Source organism: Xyrauchen texanus, chromosome 4 (genome assembly GCF_025860055.1).
Source record: "Xyrauchen texanus isolate HMW12.3.18 chromosome 4, RBS_HiC_50CHRs, whole genome shotgun sequence".
Lineage (NCBI taxonomy): Eukaryota > Metazoa > Chordata > Actinopteri > Cypriniformes > Catostomidae > Xyrauchen > Xyrauchen texanus.
In genome coordinates, this window is record NC_068279.1 from 11,224,069 (window position 1) to 11,250,983 (window position 26,915).

Below are 26,915 nucleotides of genomic sequence, written 5' to 3' on the forward strand. Positions count from 1 at the left end.
TGTTCAGCATACATACATTATTTCTGAATTTGAATTAATGTAAAGGTTTTAGATGCGCACTTGTGCAGAAGGTCGTTCGCAGCTCAGACGCAAATTGTCAGGTTTATGGCCACTGCATTAAAGGAATATTCCAGGTTCAACAAAAGGTTAAGTGCAATTGACAGCATTTGTGACAATGTTGATTACCACAAAAAATTATTTAGACTCTAAAATGAATCGAGTTTACAGTATTTGTTCTTTAATTAATCGAGTCACTTACAATGAAGTGAATAGGGTCATTTTTTTGTGTTTAAAGACAACAAAGATGTCAAATTGGATAGAAGAAATGTATTTTTGTGGTAATCAACTTAAATGTCCATAAATGCAGCCAATTGAGCTTACTGAACTTGTATTGAACCTGGAATATTCCTATAATTTAAAAAAGAGCATATTCATTTTGGTAGTGGAGGTATCCATATAGTGTACGGAAGAATAATAATATTTGAGTGGATGTTACAAAGCCAGATCAAGGCTGTTGGGTGATAAATTTGTAGCCAAGAATACCACATTCATTGCCAGACTTATCAGGTGACAGGCACCCCCCTTTTTTATTATTAACATCTGACAGATTCTGCAAAAATGTATGAAAACATATGACCTCAATTGTGTACTCATACCAATCTACTGAAGTTAATGTGGCACCCCAGCAGAGGAGAAAGGCATGTGTCCATCAGGTTGGACGGGCTGCGGAACACAATCATAAGCTCTTTAATTAAAGCTGATGAGGGGTTTTACTGAACACGCCACAAGTTTCTGTCACTGTGCCATTTACTGGAGTCACAACGAACTGGAAAGGAGAGCTAACGAGGTGTCAACTCCCAGATGCTTTGCTTATCATAGAGGAAGAATAGTGGATAGAGGAAAAGGGAAGAAAGAGAAGGAGAGAGAGATAGGAAGCAGGGGGTGTGCAGTGGATGACAGTGTGTGAGAAGAAACAAGATGGTGAAAACAACACAGAGAGAGAGAGAGAGAGAGAGAGAGAGAGAGAGAGAGAGCAATAGACAGAGGTAGAGGACTGTTGATAAACTTCTGTTTATTAACACTACCACATCAGCTGGCACAGTTGATTCCATCTGGTGTAATGGCCTGGGTGCCACGCGGCCACAGACAGATGGAGCCCATTTTACTGATCATTATTACACCATTAGCATGGGCATAGTGGCAGACGGGTATGGTCCACACAAACCCTACCTGGCATGAAGAATGCATGGGTGGTGGAGGGCACATATAGGGCTAACCTATACCTAGTTAAAGAGCACAGGGTCAGAACACACAAGGGGCAGAATTTAACCAGGGCTCTGGGCCAAAATGCCACTGAAACTGACAAAAATTCCCCAAATATTTAAAACTTATGGACAATAAAATGTAACTTCCTCCATTTTTTTATCTGTTATTTAACATTTAATATAATATACTGCATAATATAATATTAAATTCTAGGCCGATACATATACGGGTTAAGAACTGACCATTTTAATTAGTTGATCTAACTGAAGTGTTTGAAGTTAGTGGCCAACATTCTATCGTTCAAAATTAATTCCAGAGGGTAAATAATGTCACTTAATAAAAACATGTTTCTTTTATTCTGGGGCCCACCCCCTAACATTACCCTCACATAAACACATTGAAAAGATAGACAAAGCACCTAGATTCATTCTAGAATCAGTAGTGCTTAAATGCCTCTCATTTGCAGATAAAGGATGACTGCAATCAGACACAATCATCCATTGAATGTTAATGGAATATGACAAGATTGCGTTTTTAAGTGTTTAGATTAAGGTTTAAAATCCATTTCACCCTTCATTGATCTAATGGTGTTAGCTCGTAAATAGTCTTTTTGTCTGTTTATTTGTGGTGCTTGTTAAGACACGAATCACTAATACTATTGCTCATGCTCAGGGTTAGAGATCTAAATAAACCCTTAAAGGAATAGTTCACCCTCAAATGAAAAAATCTCATCATTGATTTTTGATCTGTTTCTCACCCAAAACTGATCACTTCAGAGGACTTGGATTAAACCACTCGCATGGTATTTATTGCGTTTATGCTGCCTTTATGACCTTTTTGTAGCTTGAAAATGTTTGCCTCCATTGACTTACATTGTATGGACATTAACACATAATACATCTATGAAAATATCTTTGTGTTCCACAAAAGAAATACAGTCTTGAGACAGCTTAAGGGTAAGTAAATGATTAGAGAATTATCATCTTGTTTGGTGAACTTTTAAGTATTAAACTTTGGCGCATAACTCGTCCCACACCATTTTTCTGTTCATTTAGGTTTCTTTTAAATTAGGCCAGTAATTAACCACTTAGCAACCACCTACAGTAGTGACGCCCTAGCAGCCAGCCAGAACAATTCAGCAACTGCTAAACTATACCCTAGTAACCACCCACAACACCCTAGCATTGTGGGGTAAGCACCGCTCACATGTTTTTCAGAAAATGTAAAAATCTTGTTGTTAGAGCTGCCGTAAATAATGGCTTGTGTTTATTGAAGTGTCCCTTCTGTTGTCTGTGCCTGGTTTCAGTCTCTCTCCTGTCACAGATTGCCGTCTAATCCAGGTAATAGCCATTAAGCTGCCATGTCTGAACAAATATAAGCTTCACTCTACAAGCCAAATGTGCCAGAGACATTTTTGGATGCAACAACACCCAGAGGAATGTTTGAACCCACCAGACACACCCTAGTCGTCCCAGACTGGGGAAACATTTTCGTTCTAGCTGTCAGTTGTTGGACACACATCCAGTAAGTGGCAGGTTGTCATGAATATTCAGTATACAGTGTTTCCTGCATGTCTATGAGTGTGAGACCAAATGTGGCTTGGATTTGTAATGGGGTAATGAAAGATCATAAACAGGTGGCCATTTAGGAGGATAGACTGTGAAACCAAAGGCACTGTTTACACTAGGCAAATTAATGCTTCTTGAGTATTTATATAGTAATGGTCAATTGGTCAAAACCACATAAAATGCTCTTGTAAACACTCCAAGACAAGTGCAATTACTGAAGCCACCTCCAGAGCTATGATTATCAAATTACTCAACATGCACTTTATGTGTAGTTTAAATAAGACCAGAGAGCCCACAGGGGCACAATCAGCTTTAGCTATAAAACATCTGTCTACTGACTATTGTTTTTTAAGAGCATTAAACAATTTTAACATATCATTCATCTTTGCAGGTGCTAAACAAGTATATGCTAAATTTCTCAAGCACATCTCTGATGCATGTTCTCATAAACAGTCATATTTATGCTTATGAACCCCTCATTTTTCACATATATGTTTAAACATGGATACCATGATTTTGCCGTAACATGTTGCATGTAGTACACATGCAACGCAACATATTGTTGCTCTACATTGCCTAAATTTGTTTGGTTAGCATTGTTTTTTTTGGGGGGTTCTTCTTTTTTTCCCATTAAAAAATATTGATTGACCAATATTGTGAATGCAATGGTAAATCACAGATGAGGCTGTAATGTATATTAAAAGTTAAATTCATAAAACTTTAAATATTACGTTTTATTAAAATAGTATTTTATTAAATATTACTAGAATTATATTTTGAATTGAAATTCATCTAAAAATCTTTTTCTAAGTGTTTCCTCAACTCAGTGAAGGTCTCTTTAGATCATGAAACTCATGAGCAAAATATGACTAACTCACAAATCACATAATTCAGTGATTTAGAGTCATATATATTGATTTATTTAGCTCTGTTAAACACACAGACAAACACAAATAGAGCACAGCTATGAGAGAGCATTGCTTCTTGCTCTCTAGTTCTCACTGAGTTTAATTTAGTTGACAGTCTATTGAGAATCAGTCGATTTCTCTCAGCTTCAGCCAATTTACTCTGAAAAGCAAGCATGTCAACACTACACTGATCTACATGAGACCTTCACAGGTAAGACCTAACCAAACCTCAAAAAGCCAAGCACACACAACTACAATATTATAGACTAATTAAAAACTCTCACTCTTTCGCACTCAATCAAAGTGTGTTCATATTTAAACCTCAGCAGTAAATCTATCTCAAGGACAGTGATAGACACTTCAGACAAGATCTTTACCCATGATGAACTGATTATTAGACAGATTGGGTTGTAAATAGAATTGAGTGTATTTTTTCCCAATCTGAAATATTGACATTGTGCTTGCAGTGTTTGTTATGGTGGAAGCAATGGGTGAAGACTCCAGATGTCTTCATTAAGGCTGACAGTATTGAGTTTCCCACTGATCACCTGGCAGGGAAGATTTCATATCGTATACCACAAAGCAAACAAGAAAATAGCAGAGTAAAATGTAAAGGTGCAGCTTAAGAAATCCTTTTAAAATGAATTATAGATAAACTAACATTTCTTAAATAATTCAGCAGTTTTTCTTTATAGTTTTGGAACTTTAAAAGTGTTGATTATTCTACGTTGCTAATCATTTTCATTCATTACGTGTAGTCCTACTTAAGGCATTTTTAATATAATATAATATAAATATATATGTATAATATCAGTTATTAAAAAAAATCACATCAATGGTTTTATGCCTCTGCAAAGATCATGCTTTATTGAATTAATCTATGAACAAAACAAGCTGCTTTAAAATTATACAAATATTTCTCAAGTGCATGTCTTTGTCAACCTACTTCAGCTTAATATATGTTTAGGCATAAAAAATTTAAAAAATCCAGTTTTTGTCCAGTTAGTAAAGGTCAATCATATGGGATGAGCACGTGATTTTCAAAATAATATCAGAGTCTTTTCTTTTCTTTTTAAGGTTTAGGTGTAGACTCCAGAGATAACCAGTACTTGATGCATAAATCTTAAATGTCTGAAGACCTACTGGACATGTACTATGAGTGCAGCAAAGAGAGTTTAAATCAGGGGTGGGCAACTATTTTGGTAAAGGGGTCACATCGGGCTTAAGTAGTGTATGGGGGCCACATTGTATTCCTTTTGAGATACAATGTTATGCATTGATTTGGTTTTTGTATATTTTAAGCCCAGAAATAGTTGTGTACTCAATTTTCTGAAGTGTATCTGTGACTAATGAGACTATTCTACAATTGCCTAAAGTATTGTATTGATCTACAAAGGTATAGATACTTTTCTATCAGGCATTAAAAAAGAGAATAAATGCTGAGCTTATACATTAATTTTACCATCTCTACTTCCCTGTTAATTTATCAATCTCTACATCAGGGGTCTGTTTTAATATAAAAAAAACATTGAAATATATAGAACTTTTAATGTTTGTCACAAAGCGTGCAAGTTTACTTATTATTTTCAAAAACATTACCCGTTTGCATGCTAAAAGTGGCTTGATGCGGGTCTCCTCGATGGTCTGAATTACAGCACACAACTGAATAACACAACTGCATGACTATGATAAATGATTACTGCAAGAGTTAGATTAACATACAGGTGCGAAGGGACTTCAACATTTCTAAATTGCACAAATAAAAAATACATATATATATATATATATATATATATTCGTCTCTGGCTTGCTTTTGCTCGCATGTCAATGATGAAGAGATCTACTTTTATATTTCACTGAGAAGGTTTACCTGCAAAGTAGCACCAAACATCACAAGCAGCCTCAAAATGGACACAGAGTAGCCGTATAACATTTTTCCTTGAGCAGAATATTGCACTACAGATCGCCAAGTTTGTTCAAAGGTGAAAGCCAGATAGAAATAGCGCACTTGTGTGCATGGTTGCCAGATTGCACAAAATAAGTATTACATTAAGCAGAACATTTCCAATTTAGTATAAATCTCAAACTGGAGGTATTTTGTGAGCATGAACCCTGAGCATATAAACGGCTTGTGGAGACGCATTAGGTCCCAATGCAAGTTAATTGAAATATCCAATAAATAAATTAATTTAAAAAACGCTTTTACGATAAATGAGCCGTGGGCCACATTAAACCATGTGGAGGGCCTGATCTGGCCCGCGGGCTGTACATTGCCCATGTGTGGTCTAAAGAGTCCTTAAGGCGATAGTTCACCCAAAAATGAAAATTCTCGAATTATTTACTCATCCTCATACCATCCTAGGTGTGCAAGACTTTCTTTCTTCTGCAGAACACAAATTGTGATTTTTAGAAGATTATTTTAGCTCTGTAGGTCCATTCAATGCAAGTGAATGGGTGCCAAAATTGTGATTCTACAAAAAGTGGATAAAGGCATCATAAAAGTAATCCATACAACTTCAGTGTTTTAATCCATATTTTCTGAAGCAATTTGATAGGTGTGGGTAAGAAACAGACCAATTTTTAAGTAATTTTTTAGCTTGAAAAAACTTTTCTCCCTGCCTCTCTCCCTGGGGCGGTATGCTTGAAGAATGTGAATCACCAAAAACACAAGAAGAGTGTGAAAGTGATCTGTTCCTCACCCACACCTATCATATCACTTCTGAAGATATTGATTTAACCAGTGGTGTAATAGAGACTGAAGAGGTGGGCATACAGTGAATTTATGAAAAAATGGCTGTTGTAATTATAGTCCCACATGAACTTAAAAAATGTACAGTATATCATGGTAAAGTTGTTGTTGGCATGATGCACAGTATACTACTAAGAACCATGGTATGGTAACTTGATGTTAAATATGTATTTAAATGAATAGGTGTCATTAATGTTCCTTTCATTAGGCTACTATGAAAATTGTTAATACTTTATAATTACTCTAATGAATAAACTAATGGTGTAGTGTAACAGTGTAGAAATGTTCACGTTAAAACTTCACCTTGTATTACCATATAGCCTACATAAGAATTAATGGTTATTTGATTTCTTTGTGTACTTTAATTTGTTTTCCTACTTAGAAATCTAAATTGAAATGATTTGATATCATGACAAAAAGGCACTACAGACAGTAGTAAAAGCCACAAAAAAAGGGAAAAAAAAGACATTACATAAATATCAAATCGCATCTGAAATTAATATTCTGATTAGTGGATCAGCTTAGTCGGACTGTCTGTCCTCCTGCCCCCGCAGCTCCGTGTGCATTTAGAGAGACTCTTTGTACACTTGGTGCATCGCGTACTGAATATGTTCCGGGTCAAAAGTCTACTCGTTCTGGTGGCCATACATATCATCACTTATTTTATCCTAAGAAAGATGGCCATACAGCACATTCCTGCGTATGTCCTAGACCAGTGTTTCCCAAACTGGGGTACGTGAGATGACAATGGGGTACGCGAATAACATTCTGAGATTTACTGTTCTTTTAATTTCATCACAGTCTAAAATAACGTTAAAACCCACTTCATGTATTTCTCACTGGCAAAAATTATTTTGTGTGTCCTCTAGTTTAGAAACACCAAAATGGTTGTGTCATAAAGGTCTATGCAATGAAATAGCCCTATCTTTTGCAGTTAAAAAAATGCATCTACTCATGCGTCTTGCGTCATACAAGAAGCCCAACACACTGCTAGGTGAAGTAGCTTAGTGATAGCAAGTAAAAATACTTAACTGTTTTACCAGACGTGCACATGTCAGTCATCCACTATTTTAGTTTAGTTTTTTTCTGCTGTTTAAAACATAATTTGTATTTAAGGTTAGATGCATAGGGAGTTTTTATACTGATGGTATAAGTTCAAAAGCTCTGATGACAGGTGTCAGACATTCAGCGCCACCAAATAATTTTCCATATTCACACACACTAATTTCAGTCACATTTGCTTGAACGGTAGGGGCCTGTTTTTACAATGTTGCATGATATTCTTTCAGCAGATGAGCTCAACCTCACTAACAGTGTTAAATGTGACATAAAAAAGCACCTTGAGCTGACCGCGCAATTGCACAGATACTTACCCTCAATGCTCGAAATCGGCCGGCAGTGCTGTACCTGCAATGATGCGCAATTCCAGGCACAGGATGTTGAATGTTTGAAGGGGTATGCCCAGGGGCGAAAATTTCATCAAAATGTTGGGGGGGGGACAATAAACATAACAATTCTCAAGAGCAATTTTTGAAGGGGACACCAAGGGTTTTTTTGTTGTTGCCCCATTTGCATTTGTATCATTTTATTTCTTAAACAATTATTTTAAGAACATATCATTATATTATTTACAGTACACATATTTTAATGATATTTTAGGGGGGTACAACCCTCAGAGAACCCTACACCCCTGTAAAAAGTTTGGGAACCACTGCCCTAGACTACACTAATGGACTTAACCATGAGTCTTATGAATTACTTTTGCGATTTGTGGAGCTTCAACATTATGGCACCCATTCACTTGCACTGTATGGACCAAAAGAGGCGAGAAATTCTAAAAATCTTAATTTGAGTTCAGCAGATGAAAGAAAGTCTTACACATCTGGGATGACATAAGGTTGAGTAAATGATGAGAGAATTTACATTTTTGGGTGAACAATCCCTTTAATTCATCCATTTCATCAATCAATCAATCTTTAGAACACTGATTAAGTGTAATCCATATGTACAACGTATTGTGGATTCTACTGCTGAAATAACGTGTAAAATGCCTGCTATCTAAACCTCCCAACAGACTCACTGTTGGAAGAATATATCTTGAAGTATTCACCTGTGCTACGCCGCTCATTAAAATGACTTTGCAGAAGCACCCAATCACGCCTATACACACTCAAAAACCTCACGACTTGCCAAAGTAGGCATTGAACACTATGAATGTTATCTTTCTAATCCAGACAGGGTTTAGAGAATGGCAACATCCCTGCTGGCCAGCAAACAAAGGAAACCTTAACGCATGAGATAAAACATTGAAATGTTAGGGTTGATGTTGTGAACAGCCTCCAAAGTCACTGAGCTGTGACGTCAACTAGGCTGGCAAATGCTTCAAGTAGCATAACACTTTTTTTTAGAAAATCACAAGCTTTTCTTTGTTTTCGATGTATATTCTCAGCCATGAGAACAACAGACAAACATTCCCATTTATGTTTGCAAGTCTAGATTAGCTAATCAGTGAATTGTTAATCTACGCAGAATCATTGAGGCTATCTATGCATAGTTCCTTAAGGCTAGGGGCTATGTTTAATTACATTTAATTAGCACAAATATGCATATTTTCTCTCTCAATTAGTATATATTTAATTTACATTTATGCATTTGGCAGATGCTTTTATCCAAAGCAACTTACAGTGCACTTGTTACAGGGACAATTCCCCTGGAGCAACCTGGAGTTAAGTGCCTTGCTCAAGGACACAATGGTGGTGGCTGTGGGGATCGAACCAGTGACCTTCTGATTACCAATATTTTTTATTGCTACTGTCTAACACTCTCTCTCTCTATGCTCTTTATCATCAAACATACATAGTTTTTTTTTAATCCTTTATCCATGTTTCTCATTTTCTGATTCCCAAATCATTGTCTGCATCCAACTGACCTCCACTGTCTGGTTACTGTCTGCCATATATGACACATTACAGATGTAAAATGGGTTGTGAATGCCATTTCATGTTAACTTTAAATTAAAGTGATTTAACATCAACCATAATAGTAGTAAATACTACAATTGTATAGCACAACAGCACATTCACTCATGAATGGACTCTGTGACTAAGAACAATGTTTCATGTGAACTAAGTAGCAACCACATTTATGGCAAATCAACAACTTTCTAATTACAAGAGATGGCACTAGTAGTTATACCTTTAACAAAGTAGATTCAATTAAACTGAATTAAAATTAAGTAGTTAATGCAACGTAATTGCAAAAAAGAGTAAATAACTTAGAAATGCTTTTAGCACTTTTTTCAGCTCTTACCTTTACAGTATATCTTAGGCATCCTAAGTCTTTTCCTAGACCGTGCGATTTAGTGAGAACTTTTTTCATTTCTTACATTTGACCCATTTTATGAGTGCTCTTAAGTAAACAACTGACTAAAGACTAAGCAAGGGGTAAAGAAAAAAATATGAGGCAAGTCTCTGAGCTCTCGGTGGATCCAGCATTTTAAATGGTTCTTTAAAGGGGTTCTACATCTGGCCTGTGCAGTGATATGTGGTAATACGTCCTGAGATCAACTCTTTAGGATTTATTTAAAATTAGCTGTGTGATTTGACTGCAATGCATGAGAAAGATGCTTGATGCATATGAGTTTGTATGCATTGTATCTACAGAATTTGAGTGAAATACTGTGTATGTGCACTGAGGGTGGTTTTGGGCTGTTCTGTCAGCAGCAGCTACAGGCTTTTGTACAGTGTATGTAATGGAGTGGAAAATGCACTCTGCTGCACTTTATTTGACACAACTACATCACCAGCAGGAACTCTACACTTCCATCTGTTTTTTTGATACACACATGAACTTCACCACCTGCCCACATCTTACCTGACAACCAAATGCACTTGATACATCCGCAGAACATGCTTGTCACACAGATACATGCACAAACTCACACAATGAATACTGATCAGTGCAAACTGACGCATAAACAGACAATATGGTATTCGTAATATGTTATGCCTGGAAAAAAAGACATGAGCTATGATTGAAATGACATGAGGCCTCATTATTCACTAGCACACATGGCCAGATCAATATGTAAACCATGGTGTAATATTATATTATTGTATGACACATCTGATACAATTGGAGCAAGGCAATTATACATTACAAATAAACGGTCAGTAGGTTTGCATTGGCACCAAACATATTCAGACCATTAAGCCACACTTAAAATGTACGAAACCATTGCATCAGATAACATATGAAACCAAGTGGCATCATCAAAAAAATTAAGCGGATCAAACTTTGTCTTTTGTAAACAGTCATTTTTAATAGATGTTTAAAATCAGTTCCCCTCAAATGTACACAGGTGAATAGGAAAATAACAATCCTAGCTTACACTTTTCAATAGTTTGTATTCAATAACATTAGTTGTCTACATAAGTTAACATGAATTATCAATGAACAATACTTTTTCAGCACTTATTAATCTTGGTTAATGGTAGTTTCAGCATATGCCAATACATTTTTTATTAAAAGTTGCATATGTCAACATTAGTGAATGCATTAACAACACACTCAAAATATATTTTAAGATTTATATAATTTAATTAACAAAATTCAATCAAATTTGTATTGAGTAATCTTTAATTATGTAAAATAAAAACGTAATATTTATTGTTTTATTAATTCAATCTTGTTAAAAATAAATACACAATTCAATTGGATGGAATTTTGTTATGAAATTTAAATGTGTAAATCTTAAAAATAGGCTCATATTATTATTATTATTATTATTATTATTATTATTATTATTTTAATTAAATATTTTTTTGAGTGCATGAACAAGCAATGAATAATCAAATTTTTATCAGTTAACATTAACCAAGGTTCATAAATTTTGCAAATATTGTCCATTGCTTATGGCATCTAATGCATTTACTAATGTCAAATACCTCCTTATAGTAAATGTTATCCAATCCTCAATGCAAATAACAAAATGCAACTAATATATATATATATATATATATATATATATATATATATATATATATATATATATATACAACATATGTAACTGTGCATAGATAGTATAACAAAATAAATATCAACAAAAGGGAGTAGAAAACATTTCCTATTTCCTGTTGTTAGCTGTTGGCATCATAGGCTTTGGATCCAATCAAGCTCCATGGTATTTTGGTGCAAATTCATCCGCCACTTGGTAGCAGCTAGGCTGATGCCAAAATGGAGTGTGAAACTCAAAAACGTAGAAACCAAAATGGCCAATTCTCCTATTCAGCCTATGTCATGATAATACGTTTGCATATGGTTGGGTCTATTTTTGGTTACTTTTGCACGATAAACAATTTTGGTACTGTATTAGGTTGCCATTTGTTGTCCAATATAAAATCTCAGTCCAAAGCAACAATAAGTGGAGAATTACTGACATAAAGTACAAAATAAACACACTTTACTGATCATATTACGTATATTTCTCTGGTTATGATGAATGGTAAAGCAGAATCCTCATTTTTAATTTTTTCGATGCAGGTGAACTATAAAGAAAATGACTAATGTTTCATAAATCTAACAAATGTCTAGTAGACATTGTCTCTGATTTGTAATCCTATCAATTCTGCTTCTATTCTCTAAAGGCATGATCAGATCACTGTCAGAACTTGTAAAAACCTTCAAATATATCTTTGAATAACTGGTGTGAGAAAAAGAATTCTATGCAAGAGTTTCTTATGTTGTTCTAATGATCAGAAGCTAAATCAAACTGTCTTTTCAATATGTAGCGATTTTTATCAGAAATGTCAAAAGATGACTCAATGGGAAGAAGGAACATCCTTCATCAACCTGCTCCCCCTCTGTGTTCTTTCTGTCAAACCCTGTCTGCTTTTTCCTTTCGTTCCAAAATACCCACTACCCTTCCATTTAAACACACACACACACACACACACACACACACACACACACACACACACACACACACACACACACACACACACACACTCCCACTTACATGTAAAATGCTCACCGCAAGTGTCCAGCAGATTACATGTTGAGTGGAGGCAATTTACTGACAGACAAGCCTGAACATTTCAATCATCTCTAGGAAGACGGGTGACAATACATCAAACGCACAGATGTACCCCCTTCCTCCTTCAATGTGCCTCAAAATTGAACCCGCGCAAAGTTGCCTATTCTTTTCTTACTACAAATGATGGCATTCATATGGGGATGGTGTTGCCTTATCTGTGAAACCTGTCATTTAAGGCCTCTCTCTCATGTAGGATTTCATTTTGATCATCCCGTTGAACACATCAGGGTGGAGAGTGAGATCTAGTTTGAAATCAGAAGGCTGAAGCGTCTCACTGCCCCTTTTATTTTCGAGAGCATCTCTGGGCCACTGATGTGACAGGTCTTCTACAACTCTACATTTAATGGTGAACTCAGTAATGTTTTCCTCATTAAAAAGTTTTGCACATTAAGAAATCAATAGTTCTTGTAAAAAATATATTACAAAATTATCTACACTCAAAAGCAGCCTAACAAAAAAACATTCTTCTTCATAGTGCAAGGTCATCAGAATAATCGCAAATAAACTTGGAATTTGCACATAAACACCCCCTTCAAATCACAATTACAACTTGGAAATTTTGAGATAATTTTGATACCAGATTTTGTGTTGGGATGACCTATAACCAGGGTTACTTTTTAAATGTATTCCACTACAGATTACAGAATACATGCTGTCAAATGTCATTTGTAACGTATTCCGTCAGATTACTCAAGGTCAGTAACATATTCTAAATACTTTGGATTACTTCTTCAGCACTGGTAGATTTTTGTCACTTGTTTTAACTATAAAAATTCTGCCAGTACAGTAAGACAAAATACACATGTTAAAAATACATTCTCTGAAAAACCTAAATACCTTATGCAGTGTTGTTTCCAAAACAAGATAAATCAAACTGATCTTGTTTTAAGGATTTTTTGACATTTTTACAGGAAAACAATAAACAAATTATTATCAAGAATATGATTTTTGCCCTAATATCAAAGGTCGTACTAGAAAAAAAGAAATTATGATCCAACGTGAATTTTCTTGATAAAAATAATATGATCGTGCCTGGTAACATGTGCATGTAAAATGGCTAGAAATAGCATTTTAGCTTAGCGTAAAGCTGACAATTTACACAAGGTTTATTTCTATTTCTTCTGCTCCAAACTTACTTCTCTGTCTGCTCGTATGAATGTAACACATCATAAGAAAGTGTTTCATCTTTATTCAAATGCACTTTGGATCGCATCATTTATATGTATAAATGTTTTCCATATGAAAGGACTAAATATTACATGAAACAAATGACAATAAAATGCAAAGTATGCTCTTCAGTAACTGTATTCTAATTTCCAATTATTTAAATTGTAAGTGTAGTAGAAAACAGTTACTATTATTTTGTATTTTAAATACTTAAAACCAGTTACCTGAATTCCGTTACTCCCCAACCCTGCCTATAACATTTCAACATGATGAACAGTTTTAGTTGTGAATAGTAATTATATGTAATTATTTGATTAAAAAAAAAAAAAAATTGTATTCACTTTATATTAACATTCATTATTTATTTAATTTCCAGCAAAAGCCTTAATCAAAAATGTATTCATATAACATTCTCTTCAATTAACACACTTATTCTGTAGAATTGTCTTCCGGTTTAATAATTCAACATGGTAATAAGCGTAGTTTGCAAGGAATTACACTAGCAATTTAGTTACATTGCATTAAATAATATGAAAATATGTCTACTTCAAGCTATTAGCACTCTCTGATGTGGAAACAAACTGCAAAATCATTTTTGCGGAAATAAAAACAACATGCCACACTGCGTTTTTTTAGCGTTATTTAATTATAAGTACAATAGGCATTTTTATACATGTAATATGGTATGTTCCTGAAGCTGTCCATTGATATATAGGCATAAAATATTTATAACAAATATATCCTCAAACTGTATAAGTAATCATTACTCACATTCAGCAATGTGCAATAATATTTCATAGCAGGAATATTACATAAACCATTGAGAAGCGAGCATCTCGCATTTACTAGTAGTACATCAAACACACTTCATGTAATACAATATTAACCTAAACAAAACCTCATGGCTAAAAATTATGTCCAGTATTTCCATGTATCAAAAATGTAACAAAATAAAATGGAATAGATCTCCAAGGAATGTTCAATTGCTTGGAATATGGAAAAGAAATAATTTGTAGTGCAATGTCAATAGAGGTTATGTTGATTTGGAAGCTTTTTCTAGTCCCAGACAAGTCTTGTCAGCAAAACTGAGCAGAGAGGGGCATATGGTGGCACAAGGGTGGGCATGAGGTGAAACAGATCCATCCCTGCCAATCTGAACGGAAATAAGAACTAATTTAATTAAAGCGGCCTGTGCGATTACTTACCATCTGTACCACAATACCAAGTGATTTTCAGTTTGAAAAAGTAGTCATTATTACAGACAGACAGAAGTTTCTGTTAGGACACAAAGTATGGAATCCTCACTAATGTCAAGTTGATTTCATCATAGGTACATTTTTCCCCCAACATGCAACAAACCCAGATTGCATTTCATTTCATTAACCATTCAGACCATGTTAAATAAAAAATACACACAATTCCAAAAACAAGACGATAGCCCAAACATGGACCAAAAGAAATAGGATCCATCCAAACTCTAAATGTACATCTAATACTAGCCTGTAGGACTCCTCCGTTGTAAACAACTGCTGAAAAACATTACCTGCACAAAACGGTTTTAAAATGATTAAAATGACAAACTTTCTGTTTTTTGTTGTGACTAAATGCAGCATATCATCTTATCTTTTCTGCAAGGTGCCTCGCAACAGTATGTTTCTGTGTATGTGTGGATATGTGGTCTTGTTGTATGCTTGAAAACAAGTTTAAATGCATTGCATTACATAAATGAAAAAAATGTAATAAAACATCCATTCTGGTAGATCAAGTCTTAGATACTGGGACAGTCCAGAAATGTTCCCTTTACTTTTGATGCAAATAATTTTGGATAGCACAATTACCTTTTGAGATTATCAAGATACAATCATGCTGATTTTCAGACAACAAACAAATGTAGCTTCTTCATATATGTATGTGCGGTGTGTATTAGGCACTTAAAATGTTTCACAAAAACATTTGTCTTAAGATGGTTATTTATATTTTCAGCTTTAGTGTGTCAATAGAAAAAATACATTTTAGACTACCAAACATTACTTTTGCTAATAGAAAATATTAGAATAGAAGAACAGGGCACTCTGCAACAGAAGTCATGACCACACTGAGCCCCCCACTGAACATTGTGTCTGTCTGGGATTACATGAAGAGACAGAAGCAATTGAGACCGCCTAAATAGATAGAAGAACTGTTGTAAATTCTCCAAGAAGATTGGAACATCCAATCTGCCAACAACCAAGAAAAACTGTGTCCAGGTGTAACTAGGAGAATTTAGGGCTGTTTTAAAGGTAAAGGTGGCCACACCAAATATTGATTTAGCTTTTTATGTTTACTGAACTTTGTATGATGTTAATTGATAAATGAAAACTATTTATGGCATTGAAGACATTCTCACTATGCAAAATTGTCACTAAGCAAGCGTCTAAAACTTTTGCACAGTACTGTATATGTAAAAATATATGTAAACCTTTTGTAGCAAGTGAGCTACATTGGTTTTAATGGAATCTCAATAGTGCTCTGAATAGTATAATATTTCCAACAGCTGATCAAGTGAAATTAACATTTACTAATGAAATATAGTTACAAATCTTATAAACAGTGTAGTTCTAAACAGAATATCAAACTTTAGGGGGAAAAAGAAAAATATACATAATTTAGATTAATTAACATAACTATTTGTAAATAAGGAAAGTGTACCAGCTGGGCAAATACAATGTCTCACAATGCTAGCTGATTGTGCAAACAGTTCAGAGAAGTCAATATTTGCCTCTTTCATTATTCAAAAAAATCTGATTTAATGAACAATAACCTCTTCTTCAAAGATAACAACATTCAGTAACTTATCAGTGTATTTGACTTGTGAAGATGAGCATACGTAGTGTCATTTTAAAGCCTCAAAAGATTAATGGCTAGATTTTACAAAGCCTTCATTAAGGTTAAAGTGATGATGCAACATATCATATATAAGGTAAATTATAGGAATGACATGGTAGAAGGGGAAAAACAGATTTAGGAAAAAACATTGTTAGAGTTTGGTACATTGCTTGGGAAGAATGTTTGGTGGATGCAATAACAGAAGCAGATAAAATGTCCCTTTGAGATGTAATACCTCCGAAATCTCATAAAATGGCATTCTCAGTTTTCTACGCAAGAGGAACTAAGTTACACTTCAGTAATTCAGGAAGTATTATATGTACAGACTCCACCAGTTCAGCAACTGAGTATGAGAGATTTGGGAGTTTGAATGAATGCCACACCAGGTTCAGAAAACTCAGGGAGATGAGATGTTTGAAAGCTCTATAATTCCTGCAGATGGTCCAAAGTTTCAACAGACATCCATTGAAACTGAACCCAATGAAGGGGGTTTGGAAATTCTGGACCTTGGGTCAGGAGTTCAGATGTTTTGTACCTCATGCAGGTTTTCAGAAGTTCTGGAGCTCGGGTAGATTCTTGAAGAGATCCAAGGAGTCCGGGTTTGAGAAAGCCCCTCGCTGAGTCACCTCTTTACCTGCAATAACTTGCTTAACTGCAACCTCCACTTTTTTACCACTGATAGTGTACTGCAGACATACAGAGGAGCAAAATCAATCAAACAGAAAAGTCAGCGAGAAAGTAAGAAAGAAAACAGTAGTATCAGATAAAGTGAGAGAAAGGACATGTGTGGGAAAAAAAACTGCTACGGAAGAAAGCGAAACTACTAACTGGGATGTCTTTGGTTTCCAGTATCAAGGAGGGTATGTGTCGTGCAGAGAGAGCTACTCTGATAGCACTACGGATCTTCCCAACTAGCTCTTGACTGAAGGTCTTATTGGGTCCCATCTTCAGGAACAGAATCACCCTCTCTTCTCCGTCACTGTTGTACTGAGGGACACAAAGGCTGTCGGATACTTCCTCAAATGCTTCCACTGGTAAAACAGAGAGCATGACAAGGATCGTTTATATTTGAAAAGCTACATTTGTACAAGCTAAAACCAAGGCCATATTCACAATAAGTCTTAAAGGGATAGTTCACCTAAAAATGTTAAATTATCTTTAAATTTACTCATCCTCATGCAATCCCAAATGTGTATGACTTTCTTTCTTCAGCAGAACACAAACAAAGATTTTTGCATTGTTTGGACCTACAGAGCTGAAATATTCTTCTAAAAATCTTTGTTTGTGTTCTGCTGAAGAAAGAAAGACATACATATCTGGGATGGCATGAGGGTGAGTAAACAATGAGAGAATTTACATTTTTGGGTGAACTATACCTTTTAGGTAGAAAGTAGCCCCTAACTTGGAAATTTAGGAGCAACACTTTTCACACCTTATTTTAGGACTCTTACATTTTTCATCTAAGAGTAATTCATGGAGCAATTTAACAAAATGTAAACCCATAACAACTTAAAAGACATCCTGATAATTCCTAATTATCCTAAAAATCCCTATTAGTGAATCACAAACAATTCAAAGCATGGCTGCTGTTGTCAATCCACATCGCAATCTGGTAAATGTATTTAAATATTAATATGACATTGACCTTAAAAACAATTATCACCTGATTCACATTCAAGTCAATGTATTTTAATATGGTAATATTATCATATTGACATTGACAATTGAAAAAAGGTATTGCCTGAATCAAGAGGGTGTTTTCATTATTGTAAACCACGAACCAAAACAACCCAATTGCACTGTAGATACGGTTTTGACAACTCTACGCTCCTTGGCCAAAGGCAAAATGCTACTGTGTAGCATGGATGAATTGGGTATTTCTGTGGCATCCTTCAGCAAAATCATCTATTAAACTATATATGTACTCTCCAGACTGTGAATGTGCACTCGCTTCAGAGAAATTAGGTGTTATCATGGTCATCACTGAGCTACCCAATGATGTTGATGCAGTAAATGGAACGCACGCACCTACCATTGCACCAAAACAGGATGAAGACGTGCTTCTCAACTGGGAAAATAATTCTACAGGATCAACGCAAAAATGTATGACCATGAGCTTCTAAATAGAGCTCCTATTTCCCGCTGTATGTCCATAATTAATTTGCTGACAAATAGTGGTTCCCTGTCGTCTGCCTACCAATCACTGTGGGTGATTTAAGAAAGCTCACTCATAAAACGTGATGTTATCCATAGCAATGAGGTCAACTCCAACTTTACTGTTACCTTAAGTTTTCTCTCTATTCCTTGGTAAATCTTGCTCTTAGCAGTTTGTGAAAAACAATTAAGCAAAAACTCTTAGCTAGGAACTCTTTTGGAGGTAACACTCCAAAAGAGCTCTCCTAGTGGTAACATAAAAATCTTTATGAATACAGGCCCTGATCATTCCTGATTTAAGAAGGTTTTGCCTGGTCAACCATACTGGTCAAGCTGGTCTACCTGAAACAAAAAAAACATTTTAAGCAGCCTTTGCCAGTATCAGATAATCATTGTCCATCTAAAACCAGTTATCTTGGTATTCAGGCTGGTACAAACTGTTTTTTTTGGTGAAAAACAAAAACAGCAACACTTGTGCAATGGAGAAAAAGTAAGAAATCTAACTTTATTTGCCAACTCACTTCAGCATGCAGGCCTTCATAAGGGCTAAAATGTTTTCTAAAAAAAACAGCAGGAAAATAATTTGACATGTCTCACCAATGTTATATATTTCTGAGCTCCCAAATCGAACACCATTAGGATTCAAGGTTCCATCACTGAAGAAGAAAAATACAAACAGTGCTTTTTAGCATACCATCTAACAGCATGACTAATGTAGGAGTATCATCCTACAACAACTCAATATTATATTTTAAGCAATATTATAAGGAGCTCTGCAGAAAATAGAGAAAATTATGAAAACCTGCATTTAGGATAAATAAAGTTCGGCATAAAGGTAGCTTACCTTCTCCCCAGCATCACAACTCCTCCTGTATTTGGGTTTATCTTACAGTAATCACCATGGGCCCAGACTCCTGAATGAACAGGTATGCACACAAAATACTTGGATTGAGAGGCATGAACAAATAGTTATAGAGATAGAAACAGCTATTGTGTACTTAAGCAGAGATGAGTAACCGCTGGCAACCTGAGAATGCTAATAAGGCTGAACTGTCCTGATTGGCCTTTTTCTACATCTCCATACTGACAGCAATAAGGCTTCAATGAGATTGTTTCTTGTGCTAACAAAACCTGGCAGGTTGTTTTTTTTCCCCTCTCAACCTCAGAAATCATTAAATCAATACAGTGGAAAAACTGCAGTTTTTCTTTCCTGAACAAACTGAAATTGCATGCTTGCTTTCTAATTTAAAAGGACGACAGAAAATGTGTTTCCCTGTGACCACTTCACAACTTTCCCTTTCATAGTATGTTGAAGTATGACAATGAAAATAAATTGTGCCTATGGACAGAGCAGCTTACGGACCTTTTGCTAAATATCCCCCTTTGTGCTCCATGGAGGAAAGAAAGTCAAAAAGGTTTGAATGAGATGAAAATGAAGACAGAATTCTCATTCTTGGGGTAACTATTCCTTTAAGAGATTTGAAGGAAGCTAACAGAGTGAATCTGAGCAATGGGGTTTACCTGGGAAAGTGGAAAAGTAGGCTTTATGGTATTTGCTGCCATTCTCGTCATTCCAGAAATGAGTGGGTTGGCATGGGATGGGCTTCAAACAAACAAGCTCCCCACTCTCCCCCCACACAGGCTTACCTTTAACACAAACAACAGGGTTATTAAAGCTATAAGCCACGAGAGGCTGTTACAGCAGTGATTTTACTGTTAAGGGTGTTGGACACAATGCAGAGTGGTTAAAACCTTAAACGGTGGTGAAATCACCTGTTGATTTGTTTTTGTCTATTTTTTGGAAGCTGATCAAGTGAAACTATTAATGACGTGTCTGAAATCCCCTACATTCAGTTCCATTCTGTTGAGCTGCATCGTGCCGTTTTTGAATGCAGGAATGCATTTGGTGTGAACAGCCCCTAACTTCAGGCTGTTTACAATCATCAAGAAACTTGGTGCATTTATAGAACATAACAGTTAGTAAGGCAGTGGCGTGACTACAGGCAGTGCAGGTTGTCCTGCCGCACTTGGGGTTTTAAAATGATTTGGGGATGGGTGGCAGATGTCCTTTGGACTACAGTCCATAAAAAAAGTTTTTAAACAAAATACAATTTGTAGCTAAACAACAACAACATTGGAGAGTAAAGTTAGCTCTTGATAGGCTCCCCAGTAGGTTCATAGGATGCTATGGGGTTTTACAACATCTCTTCACATCTTCTTGACAAATTGCTTGCAGCCACAGCAGTTTTCTTATGGCTTCTGTTTATTTTGGTTGGCAGGAGAAAAGTTCCAGTAATTCAGCTTTGTCCAACTCTTAAATGCAAGGGAATTTCACCAACACTCCTACAGATTCAGGTCTTTAGATACTCAGCATGTATATCTTTCACAAATGGATATACAAAATGCCCAGATAGTGTGAATTTCTATTTTCTATTTTCAAGACATTTTAAAATATGATTTGATGTTTTATTTTAATATATCAAAGAGTTATAAAAGACAGATCTAGGCCAGGCTTCATTACTTTCACACTGAAATTTCGTGAGACGCAACTGATGTTAAAAAAACATTGAGCTGCACATAACACATAAGATACACATGTGTATTTTCTCAGGCACATATTGAGTATAAATTGATGTACAACTTACAAAATATCCACAGTACACCCATATGAAAACAGTAATTACATACTATGCACGTGTTGTACTTGCTATAGTTTACAAGCAAAGTCAAATGTAAATCAAGTCAATCACTGAAACAACAGCGCCACCTTGAGTAAAAAGTAGCATGTGTAATATGTATGTGAGAAAGCATATGGAAAACTGATAATTCACAATTGTTGCACAGAAAATCAATTATCTTGCTATAAACAAAGACATAGAAATCATGTGATAGTAAACTTATATTGATATTAAATAATCATAAAACATAAATTTATGGAACTGCAAAAAAAACAAAAAAACAAACAAACTGACACTATAACATACCTATGGTCTCTAATGTCCTTATATATTTTTGGAACTTAAGCCATTATATAGAATATGTATTTTACAATTTTTTGTGTTACACGATTTAAGAGAAAGATTGAGGAATACTAAAGAGGTGTGGGCACATCTCCAAAAAATGGATGAGGTACAGGGGGAGGAATGAGGTCCTGGGTTAATAAAGACCCATGGTATGCATTTAAGGGTTAAAGTGCAAAAAACTACACAGCTTTTCAACCAAATCTAGCTGATATTTCTCCCCGTTTTCTTCATAAGAATAAATGGGTAACTGTGGACACCGGGATGAGCTGACGGGCCTCCTTGCTGACTGTACAGTATCATTTTAAAAGAGGTGAGAGATGTGTGAATATCAGCCATTTCACAATATCTTCAAACAGGGCTTATTAAATCAAATTGAATCCAAAATTTCTGTTTTATAAAAACAAACCTCCATGCCTCTGAACCTTAAAATCTGAGATAAACATGTCACCTTCACAGCTCCAGGACTCCACGGCCATGGCCAAATTCCTTGCCTGGATTTCTCCTCTGTAAACGGGCACTGTCATGTTCTGTCCCATGAAGCATGAAATGATGTCTGTGCCACCTGAGGAAACATTAAAGATGTTAAGACACAGTTTTTAAAGATGGTCACATTTTTTTAAAGGAAATAGAATCTCTTAGTTTCGAGGACAAATTCAAAGACAGAGTCAGACCTGGCATATTTCCCAGTGTTGAAATAGAACAAGCATCTTCAGAACAGATGAAAAGCTCTAAAATTGTAGTTAACTTTTGTTGAGAATTGATGAGATGTTTTCTTTAATTAAAACGTTAACTTGTTTGAATAATTTGCTGATAGTTTTGTTCTCCTGACTTCATTTGTATGGATCACTTTTCCTAAACTGCCGCACATTCATATTGATTTTTTTATTAGACACAATATTAGCAAGAGGAACAAGCTGAACAAAAGTGTCCAAAGATTTATTTGGTCCAATACATGCAAGTCTTTCCTCTGGAATTAAATTGGCTAACAAGCTACAGTTGAAGTCAGAAGTTTACATACACCTTAGCCAAATACATTTAAACTCAGTTTTTCACAATTCCTGACATTTAATCGTAGAAAACATTCACTGTTTTAGGTCAATTAGGATCACTACTTTATTTTAAGAATGTGAAATGTCAGAATAATAGTAGAGAGAATTATTTATTTCAGCTTTTATTTCTTTCGTCACATTCTCAGTGGGTCAGAAGTTTACATACTCTTTGTTAGTATTTGCTAGCATTGCCTTTAAATTGTTTAACTTGTTTTGTTTTGGGTAGCCTTCCACAAGCTTCTCACAATAAGTTGATGGAATTTTGACCCATTACCCCAGACAGAACTGGTGTAACTGAGTCAGGTTTGTAGGCCTCCTTGCTCCAACACGCTTTTTCAGTTCTGCCCAAATGTAAGGTCAGGGCTTTATCGTGGCCACTCCAATACCTTGACTTTGCTGACCCATTTGCAACATAGCTTTAACTTCCTGGCTGATGTCTTGAGATGTTGCTTCAATATATCCACATAATTTTCCTTCCTCATGATGCCATCTATTTTGTGAAGTGCACCAGCACCTCCTGCAGCAAAGCACCCCCACAACATGATGCTGCCACCCCCATGCTTCACGAATGGGATGGTGTTCTTCAGCTTGCAATCCCCTTTTTCCTCCAAACATAACAATGGTCAACATGGCCAAACAGTCGGTTTCATCAGACCAGAGAACAGTTCTCCAAAAAGTAAGATCTTTGTCCCCATTTGCACTTGCAAACTGTAGTCTGGCATTTTTATGGCAGATTTGGAGCAGTGGCTTCTTCCTTGCTGAGCAGCCTTTCATGATATTTTGATATAGTACACATTTTACTGTAGATATAGATACTTGTCTACCTGTTTCCTCCAGTATCTTCTCAAGGTCCTTTGCTGTTGGGATTGATTTGCACTTTTCCCACCAATCTACGTTCATCTCTAGGAGACAGAATGCATCACCTTCCTAAGTGATATGATAGCTACGTGGTCCCATGGTGTTCATACTTGCATACTATTGTTTGTACAGATGAAAGTTGTACCTTCAGGTATTTGGAAATTGTTCCCAAGAATGAACCACACTTGTGGAGGTTCACAGTTTGCTGATTTCTTTTGATTTTCCCATCTTGTCAAGCAAAGAGGCACTGAGTTTGAAGGATGGCCTTAAGATACATCCACAGGTACACCTCCAATTCAGTACACCTATCAGAAGCTAAATTGGCTAATTGCCTCATTAATTGCCACAATCATTTTCTGGAATTTTCCAAGCTACTTAAAGGCACAGTCTATGTAAACTACTGACCCACTGGAATTGTGATATAGTCAATTAAAAGTGAAACGATCTGTCTGTAATCTTTTTTGCGAAAAATTACTTGTATCCTACACAAAGTCCTCAATGACTTGGTAAAACTATAATCTGTTAATATAAAATCTGTGGAGTGGTTACAAAAATGTGTTTTAATGACTTCAACCTAAGTGTATTTAAACTTCTGACTTAAACTTGTACTTCTCTACACTAAAAGCATCCTGCTGCAAATAGTGGCTCAAACTAACTTTTTGCAAGTAAAGGTAGTTTTCATGATCTTTCATCAAACTTAGTGAGATGGAAATGTATTTACTCATGCAGTAAAAATGCAAAGGGAACTTCCATTGAGTCATTCAGTTGAATCATTTCCGAAGATGTGACATTAAATTAACATCAAATGAAAAACAAATTCACTCAATCAAACGTAGTAGTGATAAGAAAGGACTGTAACTGCAGAAACTATACATTTAATGAGACACCATTACAAAGACTGAATTAACAACATGCAAGCAGCTCATATTCTCAGCCATTTGGATGCCACCAGAAAGAAAGATGATGAGAGAGATATTTGATACCCAAAAGAAAGCAAGCTCTTTTTGAAAATAATGAGGTTTTGAGGAGGAAAAACTGGGAGAAGAATCGGAGGTAGGTATAAATAAAAACAGAACTCAGTAATTGAAGAAAGTAATTATTGCAAAGTTAGATCATAAAAGTAATGGAAAAGCAAGGAGAAACAAGACTGAAATAGACTGGCTGGGTCAATAGACTGGCTGGTGTTTGTGTATATATATATATATATATATATATATATGTATGTGTGTGTGTGTGTGTGTGTGTGTGTGTGTGTGCGTGCGTGCGTGCGTGCGTGTGTGTGTGTGTGTGTGTGTGTGTGCGTGTGTGTGTGTGTGTGCCTAACAGATGGCAGGCAATACTTTGGGGTCTATTGGATTCAGGTGATTCTGGGGGGCTGAAAGTGTTAACATTTCCTGCCAGCTGCCCTTCTGAGCTCAGGAGTTTGGCTGGCACAGTAACAGGAACAGTGGGAAACAAGCCCCGTCACATATGCTCTTCTTGACATTAGGGTCAAGGTCAAATCTGCCTCGGATTGGCAGAGGTCACTTATCTGAGGGGAGGGGGGGTATCACACTGACGGTTTCTCGGTTTTTCTGAGGGCAGAAAAGGCTATCTGAGCACAGGACTCAAAACAGGCATTGTGTATCTGCACTGCTGTTTTCCAGTAGACATCTTTAGGTAGCTTGACATTTCAAAAACCTCTGAAGTCGAGAACCGTCAATCAAAAGCTTTTCTGATATTGTGAGGCTCATGTGCTCTGCAGACGTGTCAGATCTCAATAAGATTGCTGTCATAGTATCATATGTGATCTAAATGGCATATCAAACAGCTTTCATGGCAGACTTATGCAAAAATACTTTGAAATATCTCTGTCAGTCATTTAAGATAACTGGATTTAATTGTCTGCAACTTAAGAATCATATCTAGACAGAAAACCAATGTTTAAACAAATTTTGTGAATGTAACCGAGTAACCCCTTACAAAAAATGACCATGGTAACCATAAAGTCTGTAAATTTTCCATAGTTACAACAGTTATTGGAGCTATTGCAAAACCATACTATCTTATTTATACATTTTTTTTAAGTTTAAAATTAAATGAGACATATATTTTCAAATATAAGAAACAATGTAGTTGTTGTAGATTTGTGTTGACAGTGGTGTCTAATAAGTGACCACAGTTTTAACATATCAACAATAATTATAATAAGTATCCCATTTCAGCATAAACTATGGTTACCATGGTAAATTTCTGCAAAGAAGAGTTTTGGCCCAGATCCCCTCTGTTCGGCGGATGGTCAAAGGCCTAAAAATAGCATTGCTGAAACTATCTTGTCTCTAATGATCCATGCAAGTGGGGCACTCCACATAAGAAGTTAAATAACAAATACTTTAGCATTGAAAGGCCCAATCTGAATAACATCACTGTAGCAGGCTGCCGCTGACCTGCCATAAGAGCAAAGCTCATCTGATGAAACCGCAGGGAGAGACTGGGCACAGGTGGTGTGAGAGAGACATGCTGCGAGACCCCAGTCACAAACACACACGCGCACACAAAATCAGCAGTCCACCACAGCTGTTAACGCTGATGCTAATTTGTTTCCGCAGGGCCCTGCAGGCATGAGATCACACTGCACACACACACACACACACACACACACACACACACATACATACATACATACATACATACAGTATATAGCGCTATTAAGAAGAGGATGGACAAGAGGGACAATGAAAAGAAGGTTAATCAGAATAGAGAGAGATTGAACGAAAAGAGAAGAAAGAGCGGAAAAAGTGAGGAGTGAAAAAAACAAAAGAACAAACAAAAGAGTGAATGAAAGACCAAAAGATTGAAAAAGTGAAAGAATGAGCAAACCAGACAGACCAAAAAACAGAACAAACGAAATAACAAAAAAGCAAAGGAGAGAGTAAATAAATGAAAGAAAAATAAGAAAGAATCGTGTAAAGAAAGAATGTGGAAAAACAAGAACAAAGGGAATAGTGAAAAATAGAAGAGTGAAAGAAAGAAAGAAAGAAAGAAAGAAAGAAAGAAGAGTAAAAGAGAGCAAAGGGAAAGAAAGAGCAAAAAAGGGCACCAGGAAAGAAATTGCGGAAAAAAAAAAGAGCAAAAGAAAGAATGTGAAAGAAAGAGAGAGAAAGAAAGAGCTAAAGAAATAGCAAAAAAAAAGAAAGAAAGAAAGAAAGAAAGAAAGAAAAATATTCTTTATGGA

At 35.8% G+C, this 26,915-nt stretch overlaps 1 protein-coding gene across 2 annotated transcripts in view; it reads right to left on the bottom strand.

Moving 5' to 3' along the window:
• Positions 1-14,393: 14,393 nt before the first annotated feature.
• aacs (acetoacetyl-CoA synthetase) overlaps positions 14,394-26,915 on the bottom strand; it is a 40,618-nt gene continuing 28,096 nt past the window's right edge. The window contains exons 13-18 of one of the 2 annotated variants that reach the window (XM_052113943.1): positions 22,243-22,356; positions 20,293-20,418; positions 19,616-19,685; positions 19,369-19,427; positions 17,446-17,648; positions 14,394-17,303 (exon numbers count right to left, since the gene is read on the bottom strand). In XM_052113943.1, the coding sequence (XP_051969903.1) occupies positions 17,166-17,303; positions 17,446-17,648; positions 19,369-19,427; positions 19,616-19,685; positions 20,293-20,418; positions 22,243-22,356 (710 nt within the window). In that variant the 3' untranslated portion in view covers positions 14,394-17,165. Of the gene's footprint in view, positions 17,304-17,445; positions 17,649-17,674; positions 19,114-19,368; positions 19,428-19,615; positions 19,686-20,292; positions 20,419-22,242; positions 22,357-26,915 lie in introns of those variants that run through there. The other variant, XM_052113952.1, reaches the window with a different exon arrangement.